The sequence below is a fragment of the Amphibalanus amphitrite genome, unplaced genomic scaffold, assembly GCF_019059575.1.
Source record: "Amphibalanus amphitrite isolate SeventyFive unplaced genomic scaffold, NRLGWU_Aamphi_draft 001005F_arrow, whole genome shotgun sequence".
Lineage (NCBI taxonomy): Eukaryota > Metazoa > Arthropoda > Thecostraca > Balanomorpha > Balanidae > Amphibalanus > Amphibalanus amphitrite.
The window spans coordinates 149,558-168,521 of record NW_024882499.1 but is presented as its reverse complement, the minus strand read 5'-3'; the positions used below and the strand labels follow the sequence as shown (position 1 = coordinate 168,521).

The window sequence follows — 18,964 nt, the reverse complement described above, 5'->3', positions numbered from 1 at the left end:
CACCGGGCTGGCACCCTACCAAAGTCGACGGCGGGTCGGGACGGAGCGTCGGTGTCGTCAGCGGCGGCGGCTGTCACCATCGGTGGCGACGGGGGCGGGCCGTGGTGACGGCAGCGGGCAGCGGGCGGTGGGCGGTGGGGAAGGAGGGGGTGATAGATGTCGAGACTGGGAATCCGTCAACTCCGACAGGCTTGGGCAAGGTCGTCTGAGTCGGTCTGGGGCATTCGAAGGGAGACGATGAGCAGAGGAAAAAGACACCAGGGGGGGGACGCGGAGAGGGAGGTGGCGGCAGGACTGAGACATTGAGATAGCAAAATACAAGAAGAGCAATACGAAAATACAGGAGAGAAGGGAGAACAGGAGTTGGAAGCTAGAGAGGAGTGGAAAGGAGGTGATGGGCGATGACATGCCACGCCAATTTGGTACGAACGCCGATGGCGGACAAACTAGCCAAGATGCGTCACCAATCACGGCGTCTAACGCCAAAACCAAGACGACGTAGGCATCTATCCCTGATAAATGAACCACCCCAAATTCAAATTACCTCTGAACGCAGCAACTTCCCTTTATTTTCCCTGCCTACCAGCAGCGCCTCCACGCATCAGCGATACTATAGGCATCCACAGCTGAACAGTTATACCGTAACGGCGGCCAGAGTTCAGGGCCGGTACAGCAGTAGGTTCTCATTGCCGGCGGACGCACTCACCTGGCGATTCCAGACGTGTTCTCGACCACCTCCTGTGGCTGGCGCCTCTGAACGGCCACCTCACAACGGTCCGCGTGCTGCTTGATCAGCTCCTCTGGGGACAAGTCAGGTCACAGGTCAGGTCACAGGTCAGGTCACAGGACAGCGGTCTCAGCTGTTAAATTATCTCTTCTGCGGGCCGGAGCGAGCAATGAAAAGTCGGCGCACCCGGAGGGCCACAACACAGTAGCTACCAACAATCGGGTAGCACAACAGCCTTTACCCTTCCCAGCAGCCCCCCCCCCTCCCCCTGCATTCGACCTCTCCCTGAAGACTAACCAGACTGTCTGACGAACTGGGCCGCGTCGATGGCCTCATCGCTGAGATCGCGGACGCGGCTGATGGTCTCGGCGTACTGGCGGCGCAGGTTCTCAAAGTGCTCGTCGGCGGCCTTGTTCTCCGGGTACTGGAGGCGGATACTGCCTGCGTTCACCAGCTGCGGGTGCAGACTCTCCACCTGCGGGAGGACGTGAAGCAGGGTCAAACGACAGCAAGGTAAAAGACCAGTGGTTTACCTGCAGCGGATGGAGACTTTCCACCTGGGCGGTAGGGTAAATCACAATCAAAATCACCATAAGACCAACAGTTCACTCGCTGGGAATGGGTGTTTACTACCCAATTCACCTCAATACTACATACTCCATCGGCCGCCCCTAGTGGGGGCGACAGCTCGTTCTGATAGTCTACGTTGGACACCCATGTCCCTATCAGACCCAGAGCGACTAAATAGTCCACCGTTACTCACCTCAGTGGCCGACGACTGTAGTGCCTCGGAGAGTTTCTTGTTGCCGGAGGCCCCGGCGGTGGCCACCATTCTCCCGGTTCGGGCCGCCTGCGTGCTGAACCGCTGCAGCTTGTCGGCCTTGTCGGTGAACGCCTCCTGGCGGCCCGGCGTGCCCTGCGGCGACGAAAAGAGGTCACCACGTGAGGCGGCGGTTGTTGGTGTTCAGGGGAAGATATCAGACATACGAGGTACTCATTGCATTGTTTCATAGCCCTATCGAAATGAGGTAAGGACGGTTATATGAACATAAAATACCGGCAGTCGTAACCCTCAAGCCTAATCCAGTACGAGCTTCTCTCTGGCGCCATAGCGACCAACCCTACAGCATCGGCGGACTTCTCACTAACCCTCATCTTGTCCCTTAGTAAAGCTCAACACTTTGCTCAGACTAGCGCGGGCCCTATTGCCGTCCCTACCCTGAATGAAACCAGAACTCCCAGCGGCTTACCTCTGGCGCCAGGGTGGCCTCGCTGAACTGTTTGAGCGGCGTCACGATGTCGACAAAGTCCTCCACCACCCGATCGACGAGGGCTCCGTGGATCTGGTCCTTGAGCTGGGTCAGCTTATCAGCCAGTTGCCTGGGGACGGGCGGAACGAGCGAGGTTAGACGACGGGCGTGACAACGAGCATGATTTACCAATGAGCCTGGAAAAAAGCGTGCTCACTATAATTTCTACCAATGGATGAGGCAAATGTATCCACCCTTAGCGTCGCCGAAAGGTGAGGGTATTATGTGATACTAGGGTTGACTATGGGGAATATTTGTTTCTGGTCCCTAAAAAGCTGTTTCTGGCACCTAATTGCTGATCAGCCCCAAAATGCTTATTCGACCCTAATATCTGAATCTGACACCTAATTGCTTCCACACAGCCTAAAGTTGCCAGATCGTCTAGTTGAACTCCGTATTTGCTGTTTGCTGATTCAGCACCAAAACCAAAACATCCAGCACCTATTTTATTCCACGTTTGCCTACCTAATTCGCGTAATCTTCCTGATTTTATGTATCCTAACAACATGAACGTTGCATTCGGTGATGTCAAGTGCCATTTTCGCCAGTGGAGATAATGATTAATGCCATTTCTAGCCAAAAGAGAATCACTAGCCAGCTATGGTGCAGCGTAGCAAGACGCTCCTATACCAGCCCGCTATGTAGAGACTAAGAGATTATTGCACCCTCAGCCATTTTAACGTGAAAAGTTTGGATCCGTCACTTCCAGCCAGGCTCTCAGGTCATAAACTGGAGTAAAGCAAAATGTCAACTCTGAACAGACATGCCACGCAACCGGCCCTCTATTCAATATTATTAGCTTTGCAATCATCGTCTGACTCCATCTCGATCAAAGGCAGCATCCGGTTTCTACAGGGGCGTTTGACTCACCGGCCACACAATAACCAAAAACAAAATCAAAGCTTCATGCACACATATGCCATACGTAAGAAACGGATGAAAAAGGCACAACCACGGCACAACTCTGCGCGGCAAACAACGGACAATGTCCCACGCAAGATCCCGCGTTTCTTCAGCGGCCTTGAACGAAATGAAAACATTACATTTCTTTTTGGGAGCTATTTGATGACGTCAAAAAATACAATACCCGTTTTAATGGTCAAAATCGAGACAATTACTCACAAAAATGTTTCCCTTTAAGCATTACAAATAAATACTTTTAAATATTTAAATGACATTGTTTTTTTCAAACAAATTAATATTATTTGCTTACTTAAACGTCATATACAATGCTGAGATCACTACGGGGCTGTCTTAGAGTGTAGCTGCACTGGCAACCCTTAGGCTAGACTCCAGGGGTCATTATACCAGAACAACATGATTCTACCAGCCAGTAGTTCATTTTCCTTCTAGATTGGTGCTACGCTCAGCATTTAGGTGCCAGATTCCGAAAAAAGAGTAAGGCGTACCGATGAATAGGTGCCAGAAACAGCTAATTAAGGTCATTTTCCATGATTGGTGCTGGTATCCACCAAATAGGTGCTGAGGACCAATTTTGGGGCGAGTCAGCTTTTAGGTGCCAGAAATAGCTTTTCTGGGACGCAATTAAATGGCGTCCGTTGACTATTAAGTAATGGAAGTGCCTTAAGCAATTAAACGGGTTTGCACGTGCACACATTATTTAGGTGTCATTTTATGCGCCGATCTTTTTTCTATCCAATGGTGAAGACCACATGTCCCTAGCTACTTTTTGCTATAAGCTATCGTCGTTTTCCCAAGAGACCTCCCGAACCTGTGGCGCACCACCTGGTAATGGCCAAAGCCGCGCGCCAGCGCCGAGTGCAAGGTCATTAGAGCTCAGTTTGTCGTAGGGAAAAGGCCTACCAATATCAGAAAATTTATTTTCTAGTATGGAGCGACGCAGCCTCCCCACAGACGATATGTCGGTGGTTTCATCGGTTTGAGAAAGAAAGCGCCGATCAGTCTTCTGGCGGCGTTCCAGGAGTGGGTCAAGAAGAGGCTGGAATGGTGTGTGATGCTTGAAGGCGATTATTTGGAGTAGTGTATGCTGTCATTTATCGTGCCAATGTGTATTGTTTTGATGAAAATATAGAAATTGTCCATTGTGTAGCCATAACAATAAGCCAATAAGCTCTGATGACCTCGCGCTGGCGCTTGGCGCGCGATTTTGGCCATTGCCAGACTCCTTTTTCATGGTGCGCCGCAGGTTCGGGTGGTCTCTTGGGAAAACGACGATAGCTTGGAGCAAGAAGTAGCTAAGGACATGTGGTCTTCACCATTGGATAGAAAAAACATCGGCGCATGAAATGACACCAAGAAAACATGTGCACGTGCAAAAACGTTAAATTGCTTAAGGCACTTCCATTACTTAATAGTCAACCCTAGTATGTTCGTAAGTTGGCAGATTTCTTTCAGCGATACTGGGCTATCTCAGACACCAGACTGGGACCTACACGAATTGAAGTTTTACCTCGAAACCATCAGGTGGGGACACACTTGTACCTACAGCATGGTACGTCGGCCCGGTTAGCCCCAATATCCTCTCTCGCCCTTCCCAGCCCAACACTTTATCTCTCCGCTACTCCCACTCTGTACTCTTCCTCTCCGCATTCCTCTCACCTGGCGACGGCCTGCGCCTGCGGCGAGTCTCCCTCGCCGCGGCGCACCATGTCTCCCAGCTGTCGGGACAGCATGTCGGCGTCATCACAGAGCGTCTGCAGGTGGCGCCGCTGCGGCCCGGCCAGGCTGTCGGCCGCGCGGCGTCCCTCGTCCACCACTAGCTGGATGGCTCGCTGACCGAGCGCCGCCGCGGCCGGCTCGGCGGCGGCCGGCTCGGCCAGCCAGCGGCGCGCCTGCTCCAGTCGGCCGGAGAGCGTGTGCGCCGGCTGCTGGACGCCCGAACGCTCCACGTTGGCCACAGCGGCGTGCACGCGGTCCTGGAGCGCCGCCAGCTGCGACTGCACGCTGCGGGCCAGCGTCTGAGCCTGCGGAGTGGCACCCTGTGGATAATAGGGAGGGAGGGATTAGGTGGGGTAGGGGTAGGAAGGTCAGACGACGTAAGCAACGATAATGTATCCCTCAAAACTCGGAAACATTTATGTAGAACACTCGTTAAAGCAACGTACGGTCTCTATTAAAACGCAAATACAATTCAGCGCTCCGAAGCTAGAAATCATTACTCTAGACACAGCCAACACTCCAACATCAGAATCCAAAATGCAGCTCTCAGCGCTGAAATCAGCCTCTTTCCCAAATCCTCGACCCACCATCACAGCAGCAGGAGCCCCTTACAAACCCCAGTCACGCTCTATCCATCTCTTTCTAACCTGTCCGTTCTGCCGCAGTTCGCAGAGGGCGTCGGTCATGGCGCCGATGTCGCCGGTCATTTTGTGGATGGCGTCCCGGTCCTGGGGCGCCACGCGGTCCGCCACGCGGCCGGCCAGCTCCAGGACGTTACGGAGTGACTTCTCACCGACCCCACCACGCACCGCCTGAGGGGAACGAGAAGGAGGGTTAGAATGTTCTTTTTTGTCCTTTTCCTTAGAATGCTCAAGGTTAGATCGGGGAGCAGGGAGAAGTGAACACATGAGAAGCAGCGATTCTGAAGACGAAAGAGACAAAAATGTTACATGGGGCAAACGCAAAACTGGAAAGTCAGACCGAGGGCAACATCTTATGATCTAGCCTGCACGTTGCACGCACATCAATAAATCAATCAAATTAGGGGCTCCCTCGTATTTCTCATGGTATTCGTTTCGCAAGAAGCCAGTATACTCATTACACACTTACGGCCATTACGGCTCTCACTCTTCATTATATTTACTTTATTTACCTACATCACGTTTCAAACCAGACAGCGTACGCAGTAGACACCTTTCGGCTCGCTGCAGTATCGACATTTACTCAAACTTTCACTCGCAGAAGACAGCGCAATTAGACATCACTATCCAACTATGTCTCAATTACTACTCGCAAACTATCGCTACAACTATCTGCGCACCGACCTGGGGATCCTGCAGCCAGTCGTTGGCCGCCTGCAGTTTCGGTCCGATGGCGTTCTCGGCCTTTTTCAGCACGGTCAGCAGGTCGGCCTCCCATTCATCCTCGTCGTAGGTGGTCAGCTGCAGCACGCGGATGATCTCGGTGATCTCGTCACTCATCCGGCCCGAGAGGTAGTTGCGGTTCTCGGCTGCCTCGTCAGCGCCCTTCCCTGTGAGCCAGAACAGGCAATCAGACGATCGGAACAGGTGGGCAGATCGTGGGATAAAGAGGACATCAATTATAACCACCAGATAGGCGATAGGGTCTAGGAATGGCAAGTACACCACTTAGTTAACAACTGGCTTAGGTAAGAAAAAAAAAACGCATTAACGATTTCCGCATTTCATATCACCATTGAACTTAAGCCAAAAAACGGAAAGCGTGCAATGACAAAGTCCGTAAAAAGTATTCCCCGCAGAATTACTTTCCATTACGGTGTGCACTGCGCAATGTGCATCGTTCCGTAGAGGGCATTCCCCTTTCCCAATGACCCAAACGTCAAAATAAGACAGCCTCAGCCCACTAACAGTAACATCACACAACAACCCATCGCTGACACCACTAATGAAAACCATCCCGGCTGTCGCGTGTAATGACCCCACAAGTCGCTCGCTCGGACGGCAGAGGGTGTGAGGCGGCGGAAAGAGGCGGGGAGCGAGGGGAGAGACCGTCACCGGGCAGGCCAACAAAAACAGGGCTCCGGCCGGAGAAAGGCAAACACGTCGGTCGGTCGGTCGGTCGGGCGGTCTCGGTCGGTCTAGCAGAGGTGCCAGTCTCCGGGCCACTCTCTCGCTCTACAAACACACCTGGGCGGGGACCACACGCCACACGCAGCAGCCGGCCCGGTCGCGGCGAGGTGCAGATGGATTTGCTCAGGTTGAGAGGCGTGTAGGCGTGTGGGTTTTGAACAGTGATGACTACACTAAGCATCTTGCACCTACAATGTTAGACACGTGTGGGCCTGTAGTAGCTGCGTGTAAAGACTGTAGTTAGTGGTACTGAAGTTGTTGTCAAATTTATTTCCAGTACCTGATTCAGTCACACGACGCATACAACTAAGCAAGTCGCCAGCCCATAGGGCATTTCGTTCGCCTCCTAATGCTCTTTGTTCTTTATTCGTCGTCATTTCACCAGAAGCATATTGTTTCTCACCTCGTCCTGTCATGTGCTATCAGGAATCGTTCGTGTCGTCTCGTCTTGTATCGTTCTGTCCTGTTCTGTTCCATTCATAGGCGGGACTGTTCCTGTTCCCGCCCCCCATTATAACCCTCGAATCCGGTCCCATATCGTTCTCCCCGCTCCCATCACCTACCGGACGACTGTGTGATGATCTGTATGAAAATCTTCATGCTGCAGATGAGGATGGGTGCCAGCGTTTTGACCTGTTCCAGACAGCGCATCAGCATCTCCCGGTGAACCTGGTGGGTGAGCTCCTTCTCTCGGGCGTCCACGTCACGTGACACCTGCCGGGAACGTGGGCAAAGTATGGTCACCGGTCACGTGGTAGATAAAGTGTGGCAGGCAGAGGGTGAAAGGGAGAGTTATCGATATGAGGGATCGTCAACTCTCATTGCTTTGATGCGAATCTAAGAATCTAACAGTACAACAGGAGTCCCGGTTGAGATATTCGAACGCTGAAAGTAAATGGTGCAGTAAGTAGTACAGGGTGTCTCATAAGTTCGTTCTCACATTATATTTGCATGTGAAACAGAGTACATTGCGTCTTGATATATTTGTGACCCCTCAATGTGCTCCCCATTTAACCCTATTAGTGGCAGGCTCCTGGCTACCCCTATTAGTGGCAGGGGGGGGGGGGCTGTTTACGACCCCCCTTGATATCTCGAGATCTAACGGGCCGATTTTCAAAATTCAAACGGCATTCGATTTCGCTCAACGTGATCTACATTTCTGAAAAATAAAAATTAAAAAATGTCAATAGGGGGGTAGAGGGGGGTAAAAACGGGCAAATTGCAGATACATTTTAGACTGTTTATCACGGCCAGGTTTCTGAACCAATCTTAACGCAACTTTTGCCGATCGATAGAGAATGAACCAGGAATTCACATGGATTCTAAAAATATGCATTTTCAAAAATCATAGGCGGATACAGATCATTGAGATTGGGGGTACACAAAAAGTATAGTAAATAAGGTTTTTGTTGGTACTGTTTCTAAAAAGGGTGGTAATGGTCTTGTTATGTTACAATTTTCTTATGAGAGAACGACTACAATTGTATTGGTCATGCATAGGCGGTGTCAGGGCACCTATGTTGGGAGGTAAAACATAACCCCCCTTTTTGGACGCCTGGATCCGCCTATTATAGCAAAAACGTGTCAAAAGAGGATGAACAATAACTGTATATGTTATCACATAATACCTTTCATTCACTGTTCATAAAACTGGTGCAGCATCGTGATCTTCGCCCAAATGACTCGCTTCACGAATAGGACCCCCCAATTCCCAGTGCTCTGGAGCCGCCCCTGGTAAAGTTATGAACTTGAAATTTTCAGGGAATGTGCCCAATTTAGTTTTAGGAAAAGTCAGAAAATTTCAGCATCGTAGCTTCAGCGGTTTCGGAGATATTCCCGAAAAACCTGAGGGGTGGATAAAAACAACCCCCCCCCCTGCCACTAATAGGGTTAACCCTCGCCCGCACATGGGGGGGGGGGTGGTTGCCACCCCCCCCCCCCAGGTAGTCTTTCTGCTCTGCACTCGACATTTTTAGAGCTAGAAGGCTGATTTTTCGTATAGCTGCTCCTCTATCCTTTCTTGATGTCCACTGAAAATTTCAAGTTTCTGTGATTTTTGGTTTCGGAGATATGACCTTGTTTTTCAGGTCATGTCATGACCCAAATGGCCAATTCTCAACATCTTGCGTTTGCTATGGGCCTTGTGAGCTTTTGACACCTTGATTTCGGCCTTTTTTGCCAGTCTTACCTCCCACCTATCATGGAACATGTTGTTCGACGATGTACAGGTGTCAAGGTCAGGGTCAAGGTCAACCTAGGTCATCTAAGATAATTGCGTTTTAGGCAAGCTGAATTTACTTTTTGTGAAGTTTTTTGACTGCATTTTTGGTAAAAGCTTCTCAGATCATGATTTCATGTAATATGGACACATAAACAATCGTTGTACACATCAGTATACACACAGACACACACAGACATACAAACACATATAATTGACCTTGACCTAGCTTGACCTGAAATGACCTCAGCAGCAAATTTCTGGTCGGGTAGTGTGACAAAGAGGTTCTAGCTGGCTTGGCACCAGAAAACGGCATCGTCATCGGTATATGATAAGCAGCGCACTTGATATCCAACGGTGACCCAAAACAGCAACATTTTTTAGTTTGACCTGACCTGGAAGGTCAATGACTGACCTGGGAAGGTAAAACTGGGTATCATTGGATTCGTCTCTTCCCACAGAATCTTTTTGGTCTTTACCGCTAAGCTCTATCTCCAACAGGAACGAAATGGCGCGGGGGGTTGCAACCCCCCCCCCCCCCCATGTGCGTTCTAGGATGGGAAAATGGCATGTGCGGGCGAGGGTTAATAGGCAAACACATAAACACATGCTGCGGCATGCTAACCGGCATGTTTGGCTGCATAGCAGGCTTTAAGTTAATCCAGACTGACTTGACATGTGTCGTGAGCTCCTCGAGGCTGGAAATGCGCTACGCTTCGACGAGCCTAATTTTCAGCATAACCAACAAATTTTTATGAAATTTTGATCCGATGAGGTGCCTGGCATGTGGTCTTGCCAAAAACGCCTGTCACAGTCTCCTTGCACCGCTTTTAAGCTTTGCTTGACCTGTGCACTGATGCACTGTCTTGCCTGAAGATGGGCCTACGACCTTTCGGATGCCATTTTCTCCTCTATAAATGTGTTCATACTCGCGGTTCGAGTTCAGCTTGAGGGTTGAAACTCCTCCCAGATGTTCTTAGAAAAGCATTATGCTTCCCAAAGCTGTTTCTGGGACACCAATCACAACCTGGTCAGCGTCTGGACGCCTATAACCCCACAATACCGTGACCTTGGCCTTTCGCATAGGAACATAACGGGACGAAACGGAGGCCTCCTCCTTCGCCCTTATGGGGTTGTTTTCGCCTTTCGGGTTTAGACGGGTGTTTCATCTCGAACGTGGACTAGTTAGTCCAGATGACCTGGTTGATGTCCTCAGCCCTTTAGTTTTTTTTTTTAGCCTCAGGCATAACGAAACTCATGTTTGGCCATTTTAAGACGTTTTTGACTGTTTTGAGCCCTCCGGTAAGCAAAGCTTAAGTCACCTTGAGTTATTCGAGGAGCGCTGTGGCCCGAAGGTTTGGACTTTGAATTGTGAAAAACGCCCGCCCGCCGGAAAACGCAAACACCGCAAAACGCGCAAAACGCACGCCCGAAACGCCAACGCAAACGTCGCAAAAAATAAACAAACGCCCGCCCGCCGCAAACCGCAAATAAAAAACGCAAAAACGCCGCAAAACAATAAAACCGCCCGCCAACCGCAAACAAATTTAACACCGCAAACGACGCAAAAAAAAAGAAAACCGCCCGCATCGCCCGCCCGCCCGCCCGCCCGCCGCCAAAGACAAACACCGCAAAAAACACAAAACGCCCGCCCGCCGCAAAACGTAAACACCGCAAAACGTGTAAAACGCACGCCCGAAAAGCCAACGCAAACGGCAAAAAATCACCCGACCGCCGCAAACCACACAGAAAAAAACGCCGAAACGCCGAAAAAAATAAAACCGCCCGCACCGCACCGACGCTAACTGCTAACCGAAAACGACTAAAAGTCGCCCGCCAGCCGCCAAACGCAAACACCGCAAATAAGCGCCCGGCCGCAGCAAGATAATAATTTATCAGCGGCTGGCATACCGCTAGGCTGGTCATTTTCACAAATCAAAAAGATATCTGCAAAAATCTCCTAGATGAAAGCGCCCGATTAAAAAACGGATGGCACGTGCGTGTTCCTCGCCCCCAACTTCCTTCAGGTCAATCGTCATTTGGGTCATCTAACGCATTGACGTATCTGCAAAAATCTCCTAGATGAAAGCGCCCGAGTAAAAAACGGATGGCACGTGCGTGTTCCTCGCCCCCAACTTCCTTCAGGTCAATCGTCATTTGGGTCATCTAACGCATTGACGACCGGCTGGGTGGAATGAACATTGCGCCAAGAAACGTAAGTATATTGTCAAAAAGAATCCCCAGAGTGGTGGATCCCAAAAGTTTGAAACTACCACTTTGGCCCACTGGACGACACCTTAAACAGTTGCCGACCGGATGACACCCATTGTTTGGTCACCCACGCCATAGTATGCATCATGGGTGCGCCGAAATGACCAAAAGTCCCAATTTCCGGTGTGCAGGGTCATTTTCAACGGCACGTGGCACGTGGTTCTGGACTTTTCCGGCCACTTTGCGACATACCCATGGGTAGTGCACCGAATGGTGGTTGATCTGCATGTAAGAAAATGGGGGGTCGTTTGGATCGTTTTCGAGCAATCTGCCGTGGAACGCATTTTTTTATTTTCCCCATTGGCTTAACACGGGAATTTTTAAAGTCACGTGGCACGTGCACCAGATGGTCCGCGGAGGGGAGACCCATACCAGAACGTAGATCACCTGGCCCACTAGAAATCCTGAAAAAATCAGAATATTTGGACCAGCCGTTTTCAAGAGCATCAAGTTGTACTGATCTCAGGCAGCTTTTGCCAAATTGTCAGGGAACTCAGATTTGTTTTTCAATAGACAGACTTGCAAAACATAGCCCGGAGAACGACCGCTCCGGTTGTTTTTCAATAGAAAAACACAATTCTAACGAATAGTGTTTGTCTTTTTCAAACAACCTGCGGTTAAAAACACAATTCTAAAGAATAGTGTTTTAACTATTGACAACAAACCTTCGGTTATGTACCCCGAAAGAACACTCTTAGACAGCTGGTAATCCATCCTGAAAAGTATGCTTACCAACTTTCTAACCCTTTGACCTTTTTGATGGCCACTTTGGCGCCACACAGTTTTGACCACATGGCTCACTCCTGAGAGCTGACAAAAAAGATGATAAACTTTGCAATGATTGACTCCCGACAAATCATCGGTGTCACTTGCTGACTGTGCGTCCAGTTAGCGATGGACATTGTCTACAGACTGGTAGGCCTCAATCACCCTCAATCGTCGCGAATGGTCACGTGCTGACTAAATACCGAGACGTACCCGTATTGGAGACCTCTATGCTGCGGCGTTAGCCGTCTGTGTAGGAAACGGGCTCTCTAGCAAAAACTATTTTGTCTACAGAAATTAGTTACTGTGGAGCATATTTCTACCAGCCATGGCAACCACGTAAGCCCAGTAACGAACCAATTTCAGCGTGCCTTTAAGCAAGAGAGCCTAAAAACGTAAAATTTAGGTGAGAACGAACTTATGGGACACCCTGTACAATTCATACGTCCGCAGAATTGAATGGAGGTGGGAATTAGAAACACCGGCGCCCATCCCTCGGTGATGGGCGCCCGCTGATGGTCTCGGCCATACCATCACCGAGGTGGCCGAACACCACGATACACGTTTTCGCAGTAGTTAGAGGATCCTCGCTGGTTGATATGCATCGCTCAGTGTGCAAACACGACGTTATATAAGGACGGTCACCATTGACACTAAAGCATTCCTTTGTTCAACTAATCCTCTGTGAAGTCCCCGATCCCCAAAGGTGACGGTTGGCAACTGAGACCCACATTCACACCCACTCCAGCAAGATAGCAGCGGTCAGCAGTGAACAGCGGCCGGTGCGATTCAAATTCCACCGCTAACGTAAGCAGAGGTCTCCACCGGAGCTTGCCGATAGACATGGCGGGATAAATAATCGGGCCCTGAACGCCCGCCACTGTCTACTCCGTGCTCACGGCAGAGCCAAGAATGTCACCGGCGATTTATGACTGAGACAGCTGCAGGCGATTTCTGTCCAGAGCTGGCACTCTGCCAACTGCTACCGGCCCGCTCGGCAACTGTAGCGAACGGTGGAGGCACAGACGAGAGGGCAAGGTCCACAGGGAAGGAACGTTGCTCAGTGGAGCAGACAGACATCTGGCGCTGTTATTTTGATTGTCTAGCGTAGGATCAGCGAACTGCATGCAGCCTTCAAATTACTGACAACATAATCATTCTGTGTGTGTTGTGAAGTATGTAAAGCAAAGTATGTGCTGTAAAGTATGTGCTGTGCGCTTTACAGAACACCGGGGTCAACACCATCTCACTGTCACTTCGCAAGACCCTCCTTTGAAATAATCGGAGATAGTCAAGTCAATGTATCTTCCTACCGCGTGACTCTCATTCTTCTGCCGTCTCACGATCACGCGACCCTCGTAGGGTCGGATAAATCCTCCACTCCCTTTTCTTTCGTCATCTCACGTGACTCTTCGCTCATCATTCTAGCATCACGTGATGGCTCAGAGTCCATTCAGTCTAAGATATTCAGCACGAGAAGGAGGTGCTGACTTCCCACCCTGCTGGACTCTCAAGAAACTCCGCTCCCTTCTGCCCATGCTTCGTGAGGCTGAGCTTGCATTGATATCCCGCCCTATACCTATTAGAGATGTCAATCAGATACCAAATTTTTGGTATACCGATACCAAACCGATAATTACCAACTTGGTATTTGGTATTTCAAGGCGAGTGCATTTGGTATTTTGTTGGTATGATGAATCCTCACTAATGTACAAGAGGCTGAGTATTTGGTAAAAAGTTGGTATTTTCCTCATATTCCCAAGTCGGTTTGGTTTCGGTATTTTTCAGTGGATATTGTTGGTATTTGGTTTGGTATCGGTATCACAATTTTCCGTAATTGACATCACTAATACCTATCACCATCACGGTCTGATAGAGGCCTGGTGCTGCAATGATCGCTCCCGCCGCTGCTACGGTGGACTTTGTTTGACACACCTCTCCCCCATTACTTTGACTTGGAACGTATCATGAAGCGATGAGTTTGAACTGAGTGAGCTGTGCGCCGGTAAATTGGCAAATGCGTGAGTCGTGCCCATCAGTAATTCTGAAGTGAAGTGGCCCACTCACACCGACCACTTAGAACTTGAGTGGGCCTTGAGCTAGCAAGTTGGCATTTGTGTGGGCCAATCCGGCCCGCTAGTAGACACGGAAAGCGAGTGGGCACGAGCGGCAGCACGGGCGGCGGCGGCGCGTGATGCCAATCTCCATGACTTCAGAGTCTTTCAGTCTGTGGGCTCGGAAAGTGGGAGAGACTCGGGCCATCGAAGGCATCTGTCCGAGTCGGTAGAAGCCCGTCAGATGACAGAAGGCTGGATGACCGGCGGGCGGACTGACAGTGTCAGGTGTGACAGGTGCCGCGGTGATGGATCGTAACAGGTGTGACGGACGTAACAGACGTAACCAGGTGTGACAGGTGCCGGGGTGACGGATCGTAACAGGTGTGACGGGTAACGGACGTAACAGGTGTGGCCGGTGGACAGGTGGTGCTGTAACATGTGTAACGGAGGCAGCGGACCACTCTAGCGGTGATGATGCTAGTAAAACAGTTGTGACAGATGCATTACGTCGATTAGATGCAACAGGTGAATGACTAGCGACAGCTGTGTCCTGGCGCGACCCAAAAAACACCCATCGGAATACCAGCAGTGTCATCACCAGCCACATGTAACCAACTTACATGCAGCTTTATTTTCAAGGCCCGCAAACTTCCTAACATGCAACAGGTGTCGTAGAGACGACTGGAGCCCACCATCAGGCACGTTTCCTCCCTCACCCACGTCCGGTCTTCACAGCGATAACGCCACGGTAGCCCGTAACGTGACTGGGAGTTGCGCGAACTGTCAGGAAGTGACGATAAGAAGGCGACTCAAACGTGACGACGCTAACGTCACTGGGAGCCCGGCGGGATGTGACGTCAACGAGATGACGACATCGGCGACAATACATGGCATAAGCGTTGGCATAGATCGGGAATATAGCGGAGGGCATGCCGAGCATCAAGGGCCAAAGGCAAAAAGGAACACATGAAGTAATTGGCACCTGTTGGTTGGAAAGACATCCAGCCGTTCATTTTCTTCTACATTTCGATGGCAACACCTGAGTTAGTCAGTCCACTACTATAATCAGCCAGTTTTAGAGTATTTCCTTCATCTATTCGCCCATCGCAACCCACAACTCTTCATCCCCTGCCATGTGCCTGTGGAGCCCCAACGCTGAGCAGCCTACAGCGGTGGTCTGTGCTGCTGGCCCAGTGAGCCGCCGCCCACACCACACCACCGCGCCGGGGGCCGATCGGCGCTCAGTGGTGGAACGCAGTACGGTGGAGTCACCAGGACCACCGGAGGGCACCACAGCCACCGCTGCCCCCAGCACCACAGGCGCTACAGCTGGGCCGTCAATTCCAAACCGGCCGTTCAATGGCCAACTTCCATTGTTTGGGCCAGTCAGGAGGAGGGCGCATGGAATAGAAGTCCAACCCAGGCTGCTCAGGAGGGGGAGAAAATCCCCTAAAATCGCATATCTGGCCCACCTGCAGCAGCCGCCCACACCAGTACCACGTCATCACCCGGTCGGTGACGTCATCCCGCGGCCGGTGACGTCACCACAGCGGCAGCACAGCGGGCGGAGGGGCGTGCCCATCGGTCGGCCGGGCGGCCGGGCAGGAATGTGGAGATACAAACAGACCGGGCGGTCGCAGCCGGCTCCGGCACACCTGGCCCAGACTGCACGGAACGGACGGACGGAGGGAGGGAGGAACAGACGGGCGGGTGGTCAGACCGACCGATGGGCGGTGCTCAGAGGAGGCGTATGATAAAGGGAAGAGTAAATGGTAACGAAGGGAGGCAAGAGTCCCGTATTGCTACTCTAGTAAAGTTCATCACTTCACCGGCAGATCATTCAAGTTAGCACACCCCATAATTCTCCCTAACACCGAACTCCCCCCACTCTCCAGCACCGACCATTATCATTCCCCGCCCAGCGTTCCGTGCCCAGCTGCGATGCCAGTGACCTCATGGAGTCTCCTTTACGACCGGTTATCGCCCCGTCAGGGCCGCTCACAGCCCGGCTCCTCCCGGCGCGGCGGAGGAGGTGTCTGGCGGCCGGAGAGCACCCGTGCCCGTCGTTTTTAGAGGAGAGAGCGACGAGAGAGGCTCGGAAGAATGACAGCGATTCCGAGAACGGAAATGAGATGGCCGGCAGTGTCAGGAAAGGCACACGCCTTTGTTAAGAAAGTTATGGTGATTGGAAGTCTCACACCATCCACCTGTTTGGTTCAGACGATGGGGCAGACTGCTTTTAGTTTTCCGCGATCGTATCGATAACGTTTCGAGTGCTTATTATATAAACCAATCTAAGTGTTAAAAAGAATGTAGACCAACCTGTACGACTGAAAACGTACCCCAACAACAGCCTAATCGTATGCATGCATTCAATCCCTCCGCGCTAAACGCGCACACGCACACCATCACTGTCCCGTTTTTGTTCATCGCGTGGGTCTGGGACAGCCGGCTGGCTGCGTCATTACGCCCCCACGGACCGTTAACGATCTGACAGACGCGTGGGAGGGAGAGAGTGTCGCGCCGGTGTGCGTAGCTCGCCCGATCGTCCGTTCAGCGCAGCCGACTCACCTTGGTCAGACAGGGGCTGAGGTCCTTGACGAACTGCACCAGGTCACCCATGCTCTCGATGACCTCGGCCACTGCCAAGTAGTCGAGCACCTTTTTGCACTCGCGGATGATCTTGCGCACCTCGGACTCATCGAAACAGAGGAGCAGAGTGGAAGTGCCCTGAAGGATACCACGCGAGCCCTCGATCAGCTTCCGCCTGGAAATGAGATAGATAGAAAGGTCAGCGATTGACAATAAAAGATCGTCCGCTATATCAGCGACAATAAACTCTGTAAACTCTGTAAGTGAAAAATGGCAAACGTTCGACTTATCCCATCGTTGGGAAAAGTTGCGTTACTGGTCCTTCATCATACACCCTGGCAGGGATTCCGAGCGGGGCGAGTCATCGGCCACGGGTGCGAGTCACCAGCACTCCCAGTCAGTGACTCATCGGAGTCGGACTACATACAGTAAACAGCCGCTAACGAAACGTCGCCTGTCGCTGCCCTCCGCAAAACAGCGGCAGATGAGCCCAGAACAGGCGCTTCCGTTGCAACCCTTGCTCGTTCTCAAGTCTCAACAATACATTTATTTGCGGCACTAGGGGACTGTTCAGACTTCAGAGTTTTTCCACCCCGGAGGCCAGTACTTCCATTCGAGTGACGTCACGAGTAGATGGGTGAGGCTACCGTTCCAGTCACGTTGAGACAAAGCGGGATTTCGCCAGGGGATTGTCTGGCCCCTAACTAGCGAGTCTTCTTACTACGGGTTTACATTATACACTATTCTATTAGATGGTCAAGAAATTACCGTAAGGTGGGGCTATTTGAGACAGTAGTTATTTAAATTTGTTATAAAATAAAAACCGTTTGAAATTTATGCTTAATTTTTGCTCAGGCGATTAACTGCTCGATTCCACACCTCCCTGAGCAAAATTGTCACACAAAAATCAAACGATCTTCATTTTATAGCGATTTTAAATACTGTCTCAAATAGCCCCACTGTCTCAAATAGCCCCACTTTACGGTACTGCTCACAGCTTGATGATATTTTGAATGTTTCGGAACAAACTGCCAATTCAGGGAGATTTATCATAGTCTGTGCGCTCAATTTCCAATCATAATTCACCACTCATTTGTCTATTATGGTTATCGTATTCACAAACAAACAAAAACATCGATCATAGACAAATTGACTGAATATTTAAACAATGACGAAGCATTATCGATCAATTTATCTCTCTGACACTGTATGTTCTACGAATGAGCACTGGATATGAGGCCATACGATACACTACACCAAGAAACCCAACATCCTTCGGAAAAATCTCAAATCCGCACACTTATTACAATACGACAAACGACGCACAAGCAGAAAAGAGAACAACATCCGTCCGTAAAATAGCCGCCCCAGTCACGCCCTCACGTCGGGCCACTAGTAGGTCGGCGGGCCAAAAAAGCCGCCGCCGGCCGGCGCCGCCAGGTCACGGTGAGAGCAGGTCCACTCGGCCGGTCGGCTGGCGGCATTCCGCCCCGTCCGTATAAGGCTGACCAGTTGTTTACAGACGCCCTAATGGTCACTGGCGGTAGCGCCGGTCGACCGTTACAATAACACGCCGCTCGGGAATAGGGTGGCTCGTCCTCAGACAGTGCAACGACCCATAGGCGTAGGAACAGGGGGGGCCGGGGGGGCCATGGCCCCCCCACTTTCGGAGGTGGGGGGGCCAGCAATGTTAACTGGCCCCCCCCCCACTTTTTGCTGACTTAAGTGTCTGTCTGTACCTACCACCCGGTACCCTAAACACCAGAACTTGACAACTATTCAGCTTGCCCTTTAGTGAAGATTCCCTTTTGTTTCTACAGCGTTATTGACCGCAATTGCCTTCACTAAATGAAGAAAACCATATCAGAGACAAGACTGTGAGTCCTAGTGCCGCAGCATTTTGTTGATAATGATGCGCGGGACAGAGAGCACTGAAAAGGTATAAGACAATACTAGCACGGTGCAGGAGAATGCGTATACAAACGACCAACGCTTGACCAGATCTGCTTGGGGTCGGCATAGTTCGTCAAAGGCGTACTAGCTGGGGGCCAGGGTGACCGTGCCCCCGCCTCGGTTCAAACAGGCTGGGGGCCAGCAATGTCTGTGTCTGCCCCTCCATTTGCCCCCCCCCCCCCAAACAAACAATGGGCCCCCATGGGCGTATGGGGCTCTGGCACTTATTCGATTGCCACGAGGCTCAAGAATCCAACGCCAGCTATTAACAGCTCCCAAATCAGCCTTTGAGGGTCCTACACTGATCTCGGAGGGCCCTT

General features: G+C 51.1%; 1 protein-coding gene across 6 annotated transcripts in view; it reads right to left on the bottom strand.

Annotated features, from left to right (window-relative positions):
* Window positions 1–18,964, bottom strand: part of LOC122369091 (vinculin-like) — a 38,298-nt gene that overhangs the window by 12,676 nt on the left and 6,658 nt on the right. For all 6 annotated transcript variants that reach the window (XM_043343504.1, XM_043343505.1, XM_043343506.1 and 3 more), the window contains exons 4-12: window positions 16,671–16,866; window positions 7,352–7,502; window positions 6,003–6,208; window positions 5,325–5,489; window positions 4,618–4,997; window positions 1,978–2,107; window positions 1,491–1,643; window positions 1,025–1,202; window positions 707–800 (exon numbers count right to left, since the gene is read on the bottom strand). In XM_043343504.1, the coding sequence (XP_043199439.1) occupies window positions 707–800; window positions 1,025–1,202; window positions 1,491–1,643; window positions 1,978–2,107; window positions 4,618–4,997; window positions 5,325–5,489; window positions 6,003–6,208; window positions 7,352–7,502; window positions 16,671–16,866 (1,653 nt within the window). The remainder of the gene's footprint in view (window positions 1–706; window positions 801–1,024; window positions 1,203–1,490; window positions 1,644–1,977; window positions 2,108–4,617; window positions 4,998–5,324; window positions 5,490–6,002; window positions 6,209–7,351; window positions 7,503–16,670; window positions 16,867–18,964) is intronic.